The following is a 13,954-nucleotide window of genomic DNA, read 5'->3' as shown; positions in this document are numbered from 1 at the left end:
AAAAAAAGGGTCACACAGCAGCTGCTGCAGGTAGCTCCTTCAAAACATGTCATGAGGCTGCAGTTCACGCCCAGTGGGCCCCGTGACGTGTAACCCTGCAGGTGTATTCCGGGCCAGCAGGGGGCGTCCTGTCGACGCTTTAACAGCGCTGCTTCGCCGGGCGGGATTTCCGCAATAATATCAAGTATGGCGAAGACATACGACTATTTGTTTAAATTACTGTTAATCGGCGACTCTGGTGTCGGGAAGACCTGTGTCCTGTTCAGGTTTTCAGAAGACGCCTTCAATTCAACGTTTATCTCAACTATAGGTACAGTTTTGCTCCTTGTGAATCTTTTATGTTTCTGTGTGTTTACAGTGCGCGAAGGCTCCGTCTACTTACTGGAATGCTAGTGGTGCTACTTTGATAGCTGGAAGTGTTTTCTCTTTGCCTTGTTATCCTCAGAGCTAAACTGATAAATATGTATGTTTAATAAGCGGCGATAAAGGAAGACTTACTTCTGGGAATGTGTTGCTTAAGCTTAACATATTAGTTTGAAGTGTTTGGGGTTGATTGTTCAGCTGATGCCGGGTTGTCTACCCTGTTATATCAGACGTGAGGCCCCGTCTACATGCTGGCATCACACCGGAAAACTTGCGATTTTTAACGCGCCATTCACGACTAAATACAAGCAATAAATAAATGTTGTTGTTGTTTTCTGTACATGTTACTTCAATATGCCATGGCGTGAAGCCGAGTCGTTATTGCGTGTCTTTAACTAACAAGCTAAGGATGTAATTAACATGCATGATTCCTGTCTGTGTCCTTTAAGGCATTGACTTCAAGATCAGGACAATAGAGCTCGACGGCAAGAAGATAAAGTTGCAGATATGGTAAGTTTAAATTAAAAACCCCTTTATTTAATACGTGTGTTTTATTAATGTTGAGCTTTTATGTATGTATGGATGACACACACTTGCCCACAAGTCTTTAAAACACTTTGCAGAATGCATCCCTCTCTATGTTTCTGTCCTGGGACGACAACGTTACAGGTTTTATGGCCTTTGACCTTTGCATCAAATCTTCATAACCTCTCAGCAACACCAAATTCTTTGAGTTCATTAAAGTCTCTGGAACAGTCTTACAAAAAAACACTCAAATTTCAGGAACTCATCACTATTACTGATTTTAAAACTCGGCTCACAAGTTGTTTTTTTTTTTTTAATGGCTAATTTAGGAGTGTGTAAATGTTTCACTGCATAGTATTTTATCATCGTCACATAATTGTTATTTTAGTGTTTATCGTGGTGTTGTGTTTTGTTTTTGTTTAACATGATCTTGTCCTCCTTCTCTTCCTCCTCCTCCTTCTTCTTCACCTTCTGGACTGCATTTGTCTCTTTTTCTCATGTCTGTGCTTTCTTTCTTTCTTTCTTTCTGGGTTTGTCTTATATTTCTTTTTTTACTGCTGCCATTTTGGCCAGGCCTTGCTCGAAAAAGAGGTCATTTGATCTCAAGCAATTCTTGCCTGGTAAATTAAAGGTTAAATTAAAAAAAAAAAAGAGGATGGTTAAGAACAATTTACAGACAAATAGCTGTGCAGTTATAGAAAACATAAAGGGTCTGCAGTAAATGTCTGCAGCAAAAAATTAGATATTCTTGATACCTTCTCTTCCTTCAATATCTTAAGTTTTTTTTTTATATCTTATTCCTCAATATACAGTCTGTAAAGAGGGATCTGTAGTTACATTTATTTTCATCAGCATTTAGTGAGACAGTTCTATGGAAGCGAATAGAACAGAATTACTTTATTGATCCCAAACTGGGAAATTGTGGCGTTACAGCAGCAGGTTATCCAACACACAATATGAGTAAAAAACACAATGTTAGCAAATCTAAACACAATATAATATTAAATACAAAGTAAATAAGTACTAAAAATATCAAAACTAAGAATGAAGAATATATACAACCAGGATTTAACTAAGCATTACTAGTCTTAAATAGGAAGATTAAATATAGAAGATTGAATGTAAATGTGCAAAAACAGAGTCGTAAATGGACAGTATTGACATAAGTTAAAGTGCATGAGTGTAGTCATATTATCAGCAGAAACTGTTCAATATAACGGCGAGTAGACAGCCAAATTAAGTGAACATGAGTGCAGTTATAATTTGTAAATTTAACATGTGCAGAACAGATTACAGTATGGAGAGACAGATATTATCATGATGACAGTTCTCTGCTCACATGAGGTGAGCTGTTGTACAGAGTTATGGCCTTTCGGTAGGAAAGATTTCCTGTATCTGTCCTTGTGACAGCGAAGTTGTATCAGATTAGTGATCAGAATTCAAATGATAAAGCTAATTTGAAAATTAAAATCCATTAACAGAAATGTAATTTTCAGAATATGGGTGTATTATTTGACTCAAAAATAAAATGACTTATTTATCTAATTTGAATTTTAGTTTTCAACTTAAAAAATGCACATTCTTTGACTAAATTAAAGTGCCCCGCTAAATTTATATCATAATTCAAATGAAAAAGCTCATTTTAAAATGAAAATACAGTAACAGAAACACGTTTTAATTTTCAGAATATGGGTGCATTATTTGACCTATATTTAAAATGAATATTCAGTCATCCGTTTGCATTATACTTTTACTCTCTATGTATGCATATTGTATGACATCATTCAAATGAAATCGAAAAGGTCTTTGGCTTTTCGTTTTCAAACTTGCCGTGCTAAAAAGTGATCATAATTCAAACCAACTCGAAAACAATATGGCAAAGTGGACGACGCAGGAAAGTGCTTTTTGTTCAACAGGTGTTCTACACCTCCAAAGCAGAGGGCCAAAGAGCACAAATATCAGGACGCTTTACTTCAGTGTTAATTTACAGTCAATTCTGGTGTTTTTCAGGGATACTGCTGGCCAGGAGCGCTTCCGAACAATCACAACCGCCTACTACAGAGGAGCAATGGTGGGTGTGATCAAAACAAATCTCCCTTTTCTTGGACGCTACATGCTCTTGGTTCCATCCATAACACTTTTATTTCTTTTTTCTTTTACAGGGCATCATGCTTGTGTACGACATCACCAACGAGAAGTCTTTTGAGAATATCAAGAACTGGATAAGAAACATAGAGGAGGTGTGTAACAGCTTAAATAGGCTATCATTAACTTGTGTTCAAGCTTATGATAAACAGCCAATAGCACCATAGCAGATGTGTTCTTTTATTAAATTGTTGTTTTCTTTATCCAGCATGCATCATCTGATGTTGAGAAGATGGTCCTTGGCAACAAGTGTGACATCAATGACAAGCGGCAGGTGTCCAAAGACAGAGGGGAGAAGGTGGGAAGTTGTTGTTTTTATAATCAAATATAATACAAGTATGAATATAACTCGTGTTAACAGACTTTAACTTGATGTCATTTTCTTTTAGCTTGCATTGGAGTACGGGATAAAGTTCATGGAGACCAGTGCAAAGGCCAACATCAACGTTGAGAATGTAAGAGCCATTCGAGCTGGAGTTAGGAGATGATTCAAACATTGTGTGGCATCTGTGTAACTATTTTTTTTTTTTCATTCACAGTCATTTCTGACACTTGCAAGAGACATCAAATCCAAAATGGACACAAAATTGGTAAGAAGACATCTTTGGTTATCTAACATTTAGCAGCTTGAGTAACTAATAAAATGTCATAATTCATTTTCATACATTAAATTTCTTACTTTTTTAAGTATGAAACTTCTCATTACCACAGCAGCTGGCTTCTGCATGTGACAAAGTACATTACAATTCTGTGGATAGGATTCTTCCACCATATGAGAACAGGCAGTTAGGTGTTTTTTGTACCTGACATATCGGTGACCTTTTTAATGTTTCACGTTTGCAGGAGGGCAACACGCCGCAGGGGACCAGTCACGGAGTCAAGATCTCAGAGCCTCAGAAAAAGACCAGCTTCTTCCGCTGTAGCTTACTCTGAGGACTGAGGCTTTCAACAACTGGCTGGACATAAATGGACTGTGCTTGCTGTTAGCACTTCCTTCCCCCTTCCCTCTTTTGACCGATCTACGGCCTGTCCTCCCAGTCCACACACAAACCATAATATTCCAAGTAAGCGGAGGAGGTCCCCTCCTCTCTTCTTCTTCTGAAAGCTTCCAGTGGTGCATCTCTTCCATTTTTAGGAGATCTGTTGTCTTCATTGGTCAGAGTGCTTGACTGGTTGAGGACTCAGCCAGGAGCGTATTCTCCACAGCTTCCTTTTCACAGAAAGACAAGCTCTTACTCCTGATGTTAGTCTCTTTGTACCACACACTCATATTTCACACAGCCAGTAGCACAACCGAGGACGAGAAACCGCTGAATTTATGTCAAAGTTATGGGATTCCAATTCCAAAAAGTAATATCTATATCTATTTTTTACGAGTGCTCTTTCCCCTATTTGTGTTATAAATGCTAACCAGAGACTGAAAGGCTTGCACTTTAATGAAACAGAGCTGCACATGCTTTCATTTTCACCTGAGCTGTCCAGAATCCCTCAAAGAGGCAGTCCCAGATCAGAGAGGAATCAGATTGAAAGGTTTTCAATGTGAGCTCTGTTCTTCGCACGTTTGTCGTCCTTAGCAATCATTCAATGCGTTTCATCTTGTTTCATTCATTACACAATGCCTCCAACTTTGATTAACCTTTCCGCATTTGCTGGAAGGCGCTTTGGCAATGCAAAAACTAGAAATACAATCCAGATTTTTGACTGCGTAGATTAAGCACGGCTGTTAAATAAATATCACTGTTGTTGAGAAGACAAGATTCTGCTGAAGCTTTGTGTGGTTAAGAGACCAGCAAGAACCTATTGTCATGTTAAATTGCTCAGTGAATAGGTGTCAAAATTAAAAGTATGCTCAAACTATATTTTACAGAAATATTAAGATATGCTGCAAACATGTATATCCCCCACAGTAGAGTTCAGTGTAAAAAGAGCCGAGGCCATATTTAGTAATTATTTAATAATCAGTAAGTCTAAAACTTATTCCCAAGAATAATACATTTATTTTTTGTTCTAAAAATGTCAGAAAATATCTTAAAGAGAGTTTTCTTATGTCTAAGCTGAAGCTTCTTTTTGTCAAATTACCTGTTAAAAAAAAACCCTAAAAACATTTAATTTCCTATCATGTAAGGTAAAGAAAGAAAGCAAATCCACACGATTGAGAATCTAGAAATGGCAACAACATTTATTATTTATGCTTAATGATTCACGTTAAAGGTGATTATCAAAATATGACCGGGCAATTTATGTTTGAAAATTTGACTCAAAGTTTCTGAAGCAGCTCTGATTCACAGTAAAGCTAAATGACGTCCTGGTTACACTGATCAACAAATCCAAGTCTAGCACTGTAAGCCCCCCTCTTCTTCTTCTTCTCCTGCTATCCACGCAGCTCTCCTTGCACTTTACCAGTAACTCGTGTTTTGTGTGTAGTCTGTGCCAAGTGATAGTTTTGCAATACAACAATACAATTACTTAGTTTAAAAAAAAAAGTGTTAATCTATTGAGTCTTTGTAGGATGACGGGCATAACTCCTAAATTTTACTTCACCTTAATCTCCTTCTGCTATCTCACTGCTTGTGAAGCACTGTCCTGGTTTTAGATCACTGAAAAAAAATGCCCTGTCATACTTAAATATATATATTTATATAAAAAGAAAAAGAATTTGCAAGCCTGTGTTTCTATGCTACTGCCCTGCCAAACTGTAGTTTAAAAAGTGATTGTTTTCCCCGTGTACACTGGCTCCATGTAAGCTCAAGACTCTCCCATAGTTAGCTGTTGTACATTTTCCTGTGCGTTTGTGTTTGATCATAGTTTGACAGCTAGGTGGCACCGCAGGCAAAGTAGACATAACAGATGAGCACCTGAACTCCAATTATAATCAGTATTTTATTAAGAACACGAGCCATAGTGAACCGTGTTATCCATGCACCCTCTTTTTAACATTTATGTCTCCGACTTTTTCCACCATTCCTCATGTTCCGTTCCTGCATTTGTTGCTAGTCTGAAAATCCAACTCCTGTATGCACAATATCGATGGAGGATCAGCTTTTGCTTGCCTGCACTTTTTTTTTTTTAATATCAAATCATTTGGGACCTCATGACTACCATAGCCATTTGTCTTAACCGCTAATACTCAGTCCTGTCATAGGTGAGCTATGCATTGTGAATCTTGGACCTGTGCATATTTGTGTGAAGTAAGTTTTCAGACATACTTGTAGTCCTGTACAGTTGAATGTATGGGGTTGTTTTTTGTTTGTTTGTTTTGCATCATTCGCTGAGTCTTTAACAGGAGGCACTGCTACATCAATGTGGGTGAAGTTTAGAGTGATGAAAGGTTGAGTAGGAAGAGTCTTGATGTTGAAATGTGGAGACAGAGCCGCCGTCTCGTTGGAGTGATGCCGTAGCTTTAAGTCAGGAACAGAAACGTAGGGAGGAGACTTTTGTGGGACTCAGCGCTGTATCATTTGTCGGCTGAAATGATACCTTCTCTTTGATTTTGTTTTGAAATCATATCCTCTTTCTTAAGACTCCTATCGCGTGTCATATTATACTGTACACCCCCTTTTTACAGCCATATTTTCATTCCATCGATTGGGAAGTACACAGGGAGAATGAAAAATTACATTTTGAAGAAAAAGATAAATAAACACACATTGTAAATACCACATTGAAAAAAAGAGATCTACTTAAAGTGTACTGTACTTTCTAAACCCATATGATAATTTATCTACAATTTGTAGATATGTGTACTTTTGATTTAATAAAATAAGATGATAAAATGTACTTTCCTGAATTCTGTGTCTTTATTCCCCGTGCTCCTACAATGCAGCGAGTCTATGTTCAATGACAAATGGCTCTCCTTTTCTGGCCTCTGTGACCCGCTGGAATATTCTGCCATGTGTTTCTTTTATAGTCCGCTGTAACTCTATCCCTTTAGATACAAACCAAAAATGTACTGTTGATGTTCACAGCTAATGAGGCGTGTCTTGATTGATTAGCCGACGTGTCCAACTGATGATAAACCTGCCGTCACACCATGACGGCTTGTTATGGTTGCTGCTGCAACAGTACAAAAAATTGCACATTTACAGTGATGCTCAGAGTTAAAGAGACGTGTAATCTTTGTATTTCTCTGCTTTCTAAAAATCTAATTTTAAGGACCCCTGATGAAGGTAAGAATATTTTTATTTTGCAGATTTTATTACAAATGACAACACAACAAGCACAATGTATATATATTCACAGGAGGGTAAAAGTACTAGAAGTCAAGATTCCCACACTTAAGTGTTAAAAGTTCTTCCTCAGATTCTCTTTTAAGTCAAGAATTTCACATTTTGGCTAACTTTCTTCAGATCCTTATGTGGAAGGTGCTGTGAATAGAAACCAGAAAAGTTCAAATTTAATTGATTTCTTTGTATTCAGGATTAAAAATAAAAGTACAGAAAGCCACAATACATTACCTTACATTATGCATAACCTAACCATTGTGTTGTTGTGTATTGTATGTGTATTTAACTCCTCCCTGCCGACCTACCTGAGGAAGTCTGGTGCTCGAACAATCATGTGCTGGAAGTCCTCGAGTGACAGACGCCCGTCGTTGTCCAGGTCGGCTTCATCGATCACTTTCTCACACACCATCCTCACCTCGTCCTCCGTCAGCTCGTTACGGGTCAGTTTGTTCAGGGTTTTCTCCAGGTCGGCCCTGCAGATGAAGTCGTCGTTGTTGAAATCTGGGAAAAGAAGCAAAAGGAAAGGTGTAATCAATGCTGCAACTCCACCAGCTGATATCTACAGCACTTTCTCTAGCTTCAAATAATGACCCACCACAATGTGTCACAGGGGATATTTTGGCTTTGTTTTTGTACAATGGTCGGAGGTTAAGATGCGTCGTCCATCTTTCTATACGGTGGTTTATAACCAACTGTTTAATCTCGGTTACAGCTTGTTGGTTGTGGGCACTGAGGGGTGGACTTGACCTGTTAGTCCCCTTAACATGTCTTGTTTCTCCAAGCGAAGGATTAAAGCCCCCCTGAATACAAGGGGCCAGACATTGGGTTGTATACCGTCTCTATAGGTCTGAATAATGGATGAGAAGTTCCTTTGACCCATGACCACAGGGTGATGTGTATATAACTTCTTCATCTGTCAGCGTCTGTTAATTAGGGGCAACCCTAGTCCTGCGGCCAGGCACAGGACGAGCCTGAGCACGGCTTTGAAAAGCTCTTTACCTCCATAATGGGCTGGTTAATCATTAATACCGTTCCATGCACCATCCATCATGGTTACAGCTCCAAACCCCTCATCGTGCTCTCTTTGCATGTAATGCTTCCATATTGAAGTTTAAGTAGGTTTTCATGATTCATCTAATGCTGTTCAACTTACTGGGGGATTGTAATTAGTTTCCAAATAAATTGAGACATTTTGTAAAATGTGAATAAAGACATAATACGACGGTTTGCAAAACCTCTATGTTTAATCTTGACTCCTCCTGAACTGAAGTCCAGAGAAGGCCGCAGCATTTCTAGATCTGTAATGAATCCACTTTTCTGTTTGCATGGTAGAGTTTAAGGTTGTGTTGATAAAAGCAGAGCCTCTCTCCATCTTTACTAAATTCACTCAGCATCTCTGGGATGCTTCTTTTCATACCGTATTCGTGTTATTAACCTGTTGCACAAGGTGTTTTCTTTAGCAAATCAGAACTTTTAAAGTCTTTTGTTGACAGTCCCAAACTTTTTGACACATGCTGCTGGCATGTAATTCAAATTGGGTATATTATTTCCAATTGTAATAAAAAATAAAAAAAAATATTTTTCTTTCTTCTTTTTTTTTCTGTTTTGATGTTTTTCACATCACCACATTTTGTTTTTATTGACATATTACAAAGCTTCCCAATATAACATTGTTGTAGCAAAACTTTTATTTTAGGGAATTAATTATTCAGTTTCTCTAAAGTTGGGCCAATTTTGACGTCAGGGTGCCTGTTAACAATCTCTTGTTGCACAATAACATATAATAACATTTAACAGCGCCAAAACACAAACTTAAAACAGTTTTCTCAAAGATGCTTGATGGGCCTTTAGGATTTTATGAGATAAATATGATTGGAGTAAGATCAACACGATTCTTTGATAGGAAATTCTGCATTCTTTCTGTTTGACCCTAAAACAATTGAATGTCTAATGCTCTATATCCCTTATTGGAGTTCTTGCACAGCAGGTTTGTTGAGAATAAGTATCTACTTTTGTATTTGCATAGTAAATGTATAATGTAAAAAAAATGTTCCTTCTATGGTATAATAATCATACTTCAGGCTTCTTTGTTTTAACAAATTTGGTTTAAATGTAATAATGTCAGAAGAAAATCAAGTTTAAATGGAAAGATAAGAATTTGGTGGATTTTAAATATTATTTTTACCAACTCGAGGGTTGTTTTACCGTAGATCTTGAAAGCGTAGTAGGCCTTGAGGTCACGCGGGGCCATCTCGCTCAGGACTGAGAACATGTCCAGAAAGTCGTCCAGGGTCATGTTTCCCTCTCCGTCCTCTGAGAAAACCTCGGCGATCCTCTGACGAAATGGGTTGTCCTGCAAATTAGGGGACACCGGCAGGCCTTCAGTTATAACAGTCTAATTAAACTTGTGTAAATAATTCAGTGCGACCAGTCATACAGAACTATAAAGAGCTGCTCTTCACATTTGATGGCTCTCCTTTACTCTGTTACTGTGTTTTTGTTCAGTCATTTCTCATGTCTGATATTTCTAAGTTATAGCCTTGTTATAATTTGATAAAAACACATTTCCACAGGAACTCTCCCTTTCTCAGGTCACGTCAGTGAACGCCGCCGTGTTAGCACTCCTGTTTACCTTGCTGTCATTGTTTAAAGAGGCATATAATTGACCCATTTCCAACAAGTGTGCCCTGAGGGACTAGCCAGCATTCTTCAAGTTTAAAGGAGTCGGATAACGTATAACCTTTCAAAGAATTCTGTCGATTAGTTGGCCATTAATTATGGATTGGGAACACAGGGAGAGAGCGGGTCTGCAGGGTGTGTGGACCAGTGGGTCTACCTTCAGCTCGGGCATGGTGCCAATCAGCTCATATGGTAGCGTCACATCTGGTTGGTTGGTGTAGTCAAGGGGAACGAGCTGCGGTGCCAAATCCCTATAGCGGTAGAAAAGCCTAGGAAAGGTTTGAAAAATTAACTTTCATTATTGTATGAATGGAAAAGGATAGCATGCTTTAATTTTCATTAGAAATTGCACAAAATGAATGTTGCTGTGCTTCTCTAAAACAAAAGAGTAATATTCATCACATAACTGCTGGAATTCGTCGAAACATGTCTGTTGATAATAGTTGAAAAAAAAATAGCTAGTTAAAAGAATTTCTCAAAAGTGTTCTGGGAATCATTGCACCATACAAGCATGTTATTGCACTATGAATGTTACAACAACATAATGATATTGCACAGGAAGTGTTGTGCATCATGCTCATACTGACAAAAGTAAGACCTGTGGTGTTGTGTGTGTGTGTGTGTGTGTGTGTGTGTGTGTGTGTGTGTGTGTGTGTGTGTGTGTGTGTGGGGGGGGGGGGGTGGTACTGTAGTGTAGGGGGCAGCGATGACTCTGGGGTAGAAACTATTTTAAAACCTTAAAGTGTGGTTCTTAGGGTTTCTGAAACACCTTCTACATGGCAGAGGATAATGTTGTTTTTATATTTTGTTGGTGTTTTATTGGAGAGAGGAAATTAGTAATTCGAATGCAGTGTTGGTGAACAATAAAAACCCAGTGGAGACGATCATTTCCTGGACAAATAAGTTCCTTTAGATCTCTCAATAGTTGCTTGTCTGACTGTCGTTACAGTGGTTTAGAGTTACATAGTAGTAATGTGATGTGGCAGGCATATTATCACATATTACTGTCAAGCCCTTTTCAGATTGCGATTTTTCATCAGCGCCGGAATTAAGCTCAGCCGTCAATACGTCTTTGTACATAATATTGGTATCGCAATGGTGTAAGTTTGGTGTCCCAGTCTGTGAATTCCCATTGCCTTACAGCGAAGAGGAAGCAGAAAGAAACACGGCAGATACACACGCACAGTCAGATGTGCACACCGAACAGCGCTGTGCTCCCTCGCTGGCTCTGCCGATCCCTTCTGACCCCTGTAACGCTCTGTTACTACCTCTGAAGAAAGTTCAGAGGGGGATCACTTCATACCCCAATTATTCCTCTACAACATTCATACTGAAGGTGAAGACATCACACTGACGTAAACTTTGCGCCTTGAAACCGCAGTCTGAAGAGTGTTTCAGTTATATTAAAGCTCCTTTGAAGAGCTTTTTGCTTCAAATAAAACAGACCAGAATTAATACTGAAGCCTCAACATGACCTAAGAAAGCAAACAAGACCATCAGTAACAAGACTGATTATTTTATTTATAGTTCTTTACTAGCCTGTAAACTCAACCACGGGGTATATGTGTCACACACAATGGTTATCAGCACGTTGCCTTTTCTGAAATGTGTCCAAATATTCAGTTTGAGGTGCATGTTTAACATTTTATAACCAAAAGGATCGATTGTTTCAGAAATGATCACTCACACATGAACAGGAAACGATTAGTAAAGGGATAAACACTTTGCCCACAGGGGGCGCCAAAGTCGACGCAACTCGAAAAGTTCCTCACAGTAGCTTTAACATTTAAAAATAAAAAATTATTGGCTCACCTGAGAATTTCTTTTCTTGTGAAATATGTACAATCCTGCAAAAAACAAAGATACATTTTGTTATACTATAATTTAGATATGAATGCATAAACATTTTTAAGAAGTACTTTGTGTTTTTTTTGTTAAATCTTAAAAATGGTAATAATATCTTATATATATATATATATCATATACAGTTAAACAGAACAAACATTTCTCTCTGAAATAAAGCAGAATAGATCTGATTGCAAACTCTAAAGCATATCTCTCAAAATGAATATTTAAAGTATTAAATTACTACAATGCTCAAAGAATTCAAGTCAACAAATATGATCAGTCAAGCTTTAACTTAGTTCAACACTGTCCTTTAAAGAAAGCCCCTCATGACCCCGGTCCCCTTATGTTCACTAAAATAAAGTAGTGACAGTCCCACAGGACGTGCTAATCTTGTTTACATTCGCTGGTACGCGGTGTAGATAAGAGCAGCACAGCATAGAGAGAATGAGGCTAAAGAAACCGGAGTGACACCTACCTGATAGGCGTCTAGCTGCTGAGCTGTAAAGATGGTCTGTTTATTCCCCATGTCTGAGCGTGCAGACGCCAAGCCTCACGTCCATCGCTGCTCCACCATCAGTGCTTTTTTTTTTTTTTATGGTGTGTGGATATGTCAGATATGAAATACTGGAACAAAAGGAAGCCAGAGCCAAAGAGGGGATCGGGTGTCAGGCTGCCATGGGCCCTTTGGTCCCCATTATAATGGCAGCATTTCATCGTTTTCTCCATTGTGAATAGCAGCCCCTCTGACAATGAATAAGGGCTGTCGTCCAGCATCATGCCAAGTGGTATCAACCCCCTTTAGTGCCACTGTATGGCCAACGCCTCGGTCACCGCTCAGGTTACACTCTGTAGAGACAGGGTTTTGTCATGGGCAAATAGACGTTTTGATGGGAGACAAGTTTTGTTTCAGCAGAGCACATAACTATTAGATATTTATCCAACGAGTAGATTTAACCTGTCAGTCTCAGATCAGGTATTATATATCTGACCTAAAACTGAAAAGTAGAAAATGTTTTTATTTGCATTTTAATCATACTTGCAAAGTCATTCAACTAAAGCAGGGAATTCAAAAAAAATACTTTGCATATAAAAAGTGTTTGTACAGGTCTTAAAGAGTCTCACTGGCTTACCTTCATATTTGGTTTGTATGTTTATGAAATGAGTATTAAACTGAATTTAATGAGATATTTAAATTAACTTTCATTAAACTTTGTTTGAAAGTTACTCTACACTTTGATCTGTATCACCTCTAATGAGGGCTCACAAATAGTCCTTGATTTTTACAGTGTCACGTTGTTATATGAGCTTTTATCAGGAATCTACAACCATTAGTCCAAAGTGATTTCTGCAGAATATCTTCTATGTTTATGCCATACTTTTGTTATGTGCAAATTCTACACACAAAAAACCCTGTAATTTTTCTTATTTAATTTTTCTAAAATAATTGGATGGCTTGTCATTGTGATGTTATGGTCTGACTGTCATTGTCTGACTAAGCCGACGACAGCCAGCCAGGCTATTTAACTACATAAAAGCAAAGCAATAAATTAAGAAGTTAAGTTTTGTTAAATAGAGTCATGAAGTTCAGGCATGTACAACATGTACAACTATTCTACATTATGGTGGATTTTTAACAATGTCTGTCTCTCTTTCTTTATCTAAAAGATATCTTTTATCTAAAAGAAAACTCAACCTTATTATATCACAATTGAAAAAAAGGAAGACAGATTCCACCTTTTGTAGAGATTTCAAGCAGTAGTTATGTCAACGTCAAGCTCCTGTGAGCAACTTTTGCGTTTCAGATGATGTTGGTGCCCCCCTGTGGACAAATTGGTAAATAGTATCTTTTAAGAAAAATAAGATCTTGCTTAATTTAGTTGTTTTTTTTGTTTTTTGTTTTTAAGTTATATTTGGGCCGTTTTACCTTTATTGGACAGGACAGCTGAAGAGAGACAGGAAAAACCATGGCTGCTGCATAGGGTGAGTGACACAATTTTTGCTATAAAAAAGAAAAAAACAGACGGTTTCTGCAGGTGCCATAAATCCTGTTGTATGACTCCTACCCCTGGCAGTTATAATAATAATTAGTGCTGATGTTCTCATTTCCTTTTGTAGCTCAGTTCAGTATGAATTGCCTCTTAAGAAACCAGCTCAAAACTACTCATATAAGC

At 38.0% G+C, this 13,954-nt stretch overlaps 2 protein-coding genes across 2 annotated transcripts; one reads left to right on the top strand and one right to left on the bottom strand.

Moving 5' to 3' along the window:
* Nucleotides 1-128: 128 nt before the first annotated feature.
* Nucleotides 129-6,810, top strand: LOC109980880 (ras-related protein Rab-8A). Its single transcript, XM_020629433.2, has 8 exons — nt 129-310; nt 813-873; nt 2,899-2,959; nt 3,051-3,128; nt 3,242-3,331; nt 3,423-3,488; nt 3,573-3,623; nt 3,877-6,810. Exons 1-8 carry the CDS (start codon nt 187-189, stop codon nt 3,964-3,966), a joined length of 621 nt encoding a protein of 206 aa, XP_020485089.1. The 5' UTR covers nt 129-186; the 3' UTR covers nt 3,967-6,810.
* A 407-nt stretch (nt 6,811-7,217) lies between these two features.
* Nucleotides 7,218-12,531, bottom strand: cib3 (calcium and integrin binding family member 3). The gene is made up of 6 exons (XM_020659986.2): nt 12,259-12,531; nt 11,748-11,782; nt 10,093-10,204; nt 9,462-9,609; nt 7,562-7,757; nt 7,218-7,397 (listed from the first exon to the last, which is right to left on the bottom strand). Exons 1-6 carry the CDS (start codon nt 12,307-12,309, stop codon nt 7,376-7,378), a joined length of 564 nt encoding a protein of 187 aa, XP_020515642.1. The 5' UTR covers nt 12,310-12,531; the 3' UTR covers nt 7,218-7,375.
* Nucleotides 12,532-13,954: the final 1,423 nt, after the last annotated feature.

Source organism: Labrus bergylta, chromosome 4 (genome assembly GCF_963930695.1).
Source record: "Labrus bergylta chromosome 4, fLabBer1.1, whole genome shotgun sequence".
Classification (NCBI taxonomy): Eukaryota; Metazoa; Chordata; class Actinopteri; order Labriformes; family Labridae; genus Labrus; species Labrus bergylta.
Note: the sequence above shows the minus strand (reverse complement) of the source record. Positions and strands in the feature narration are given on the sequence as shown.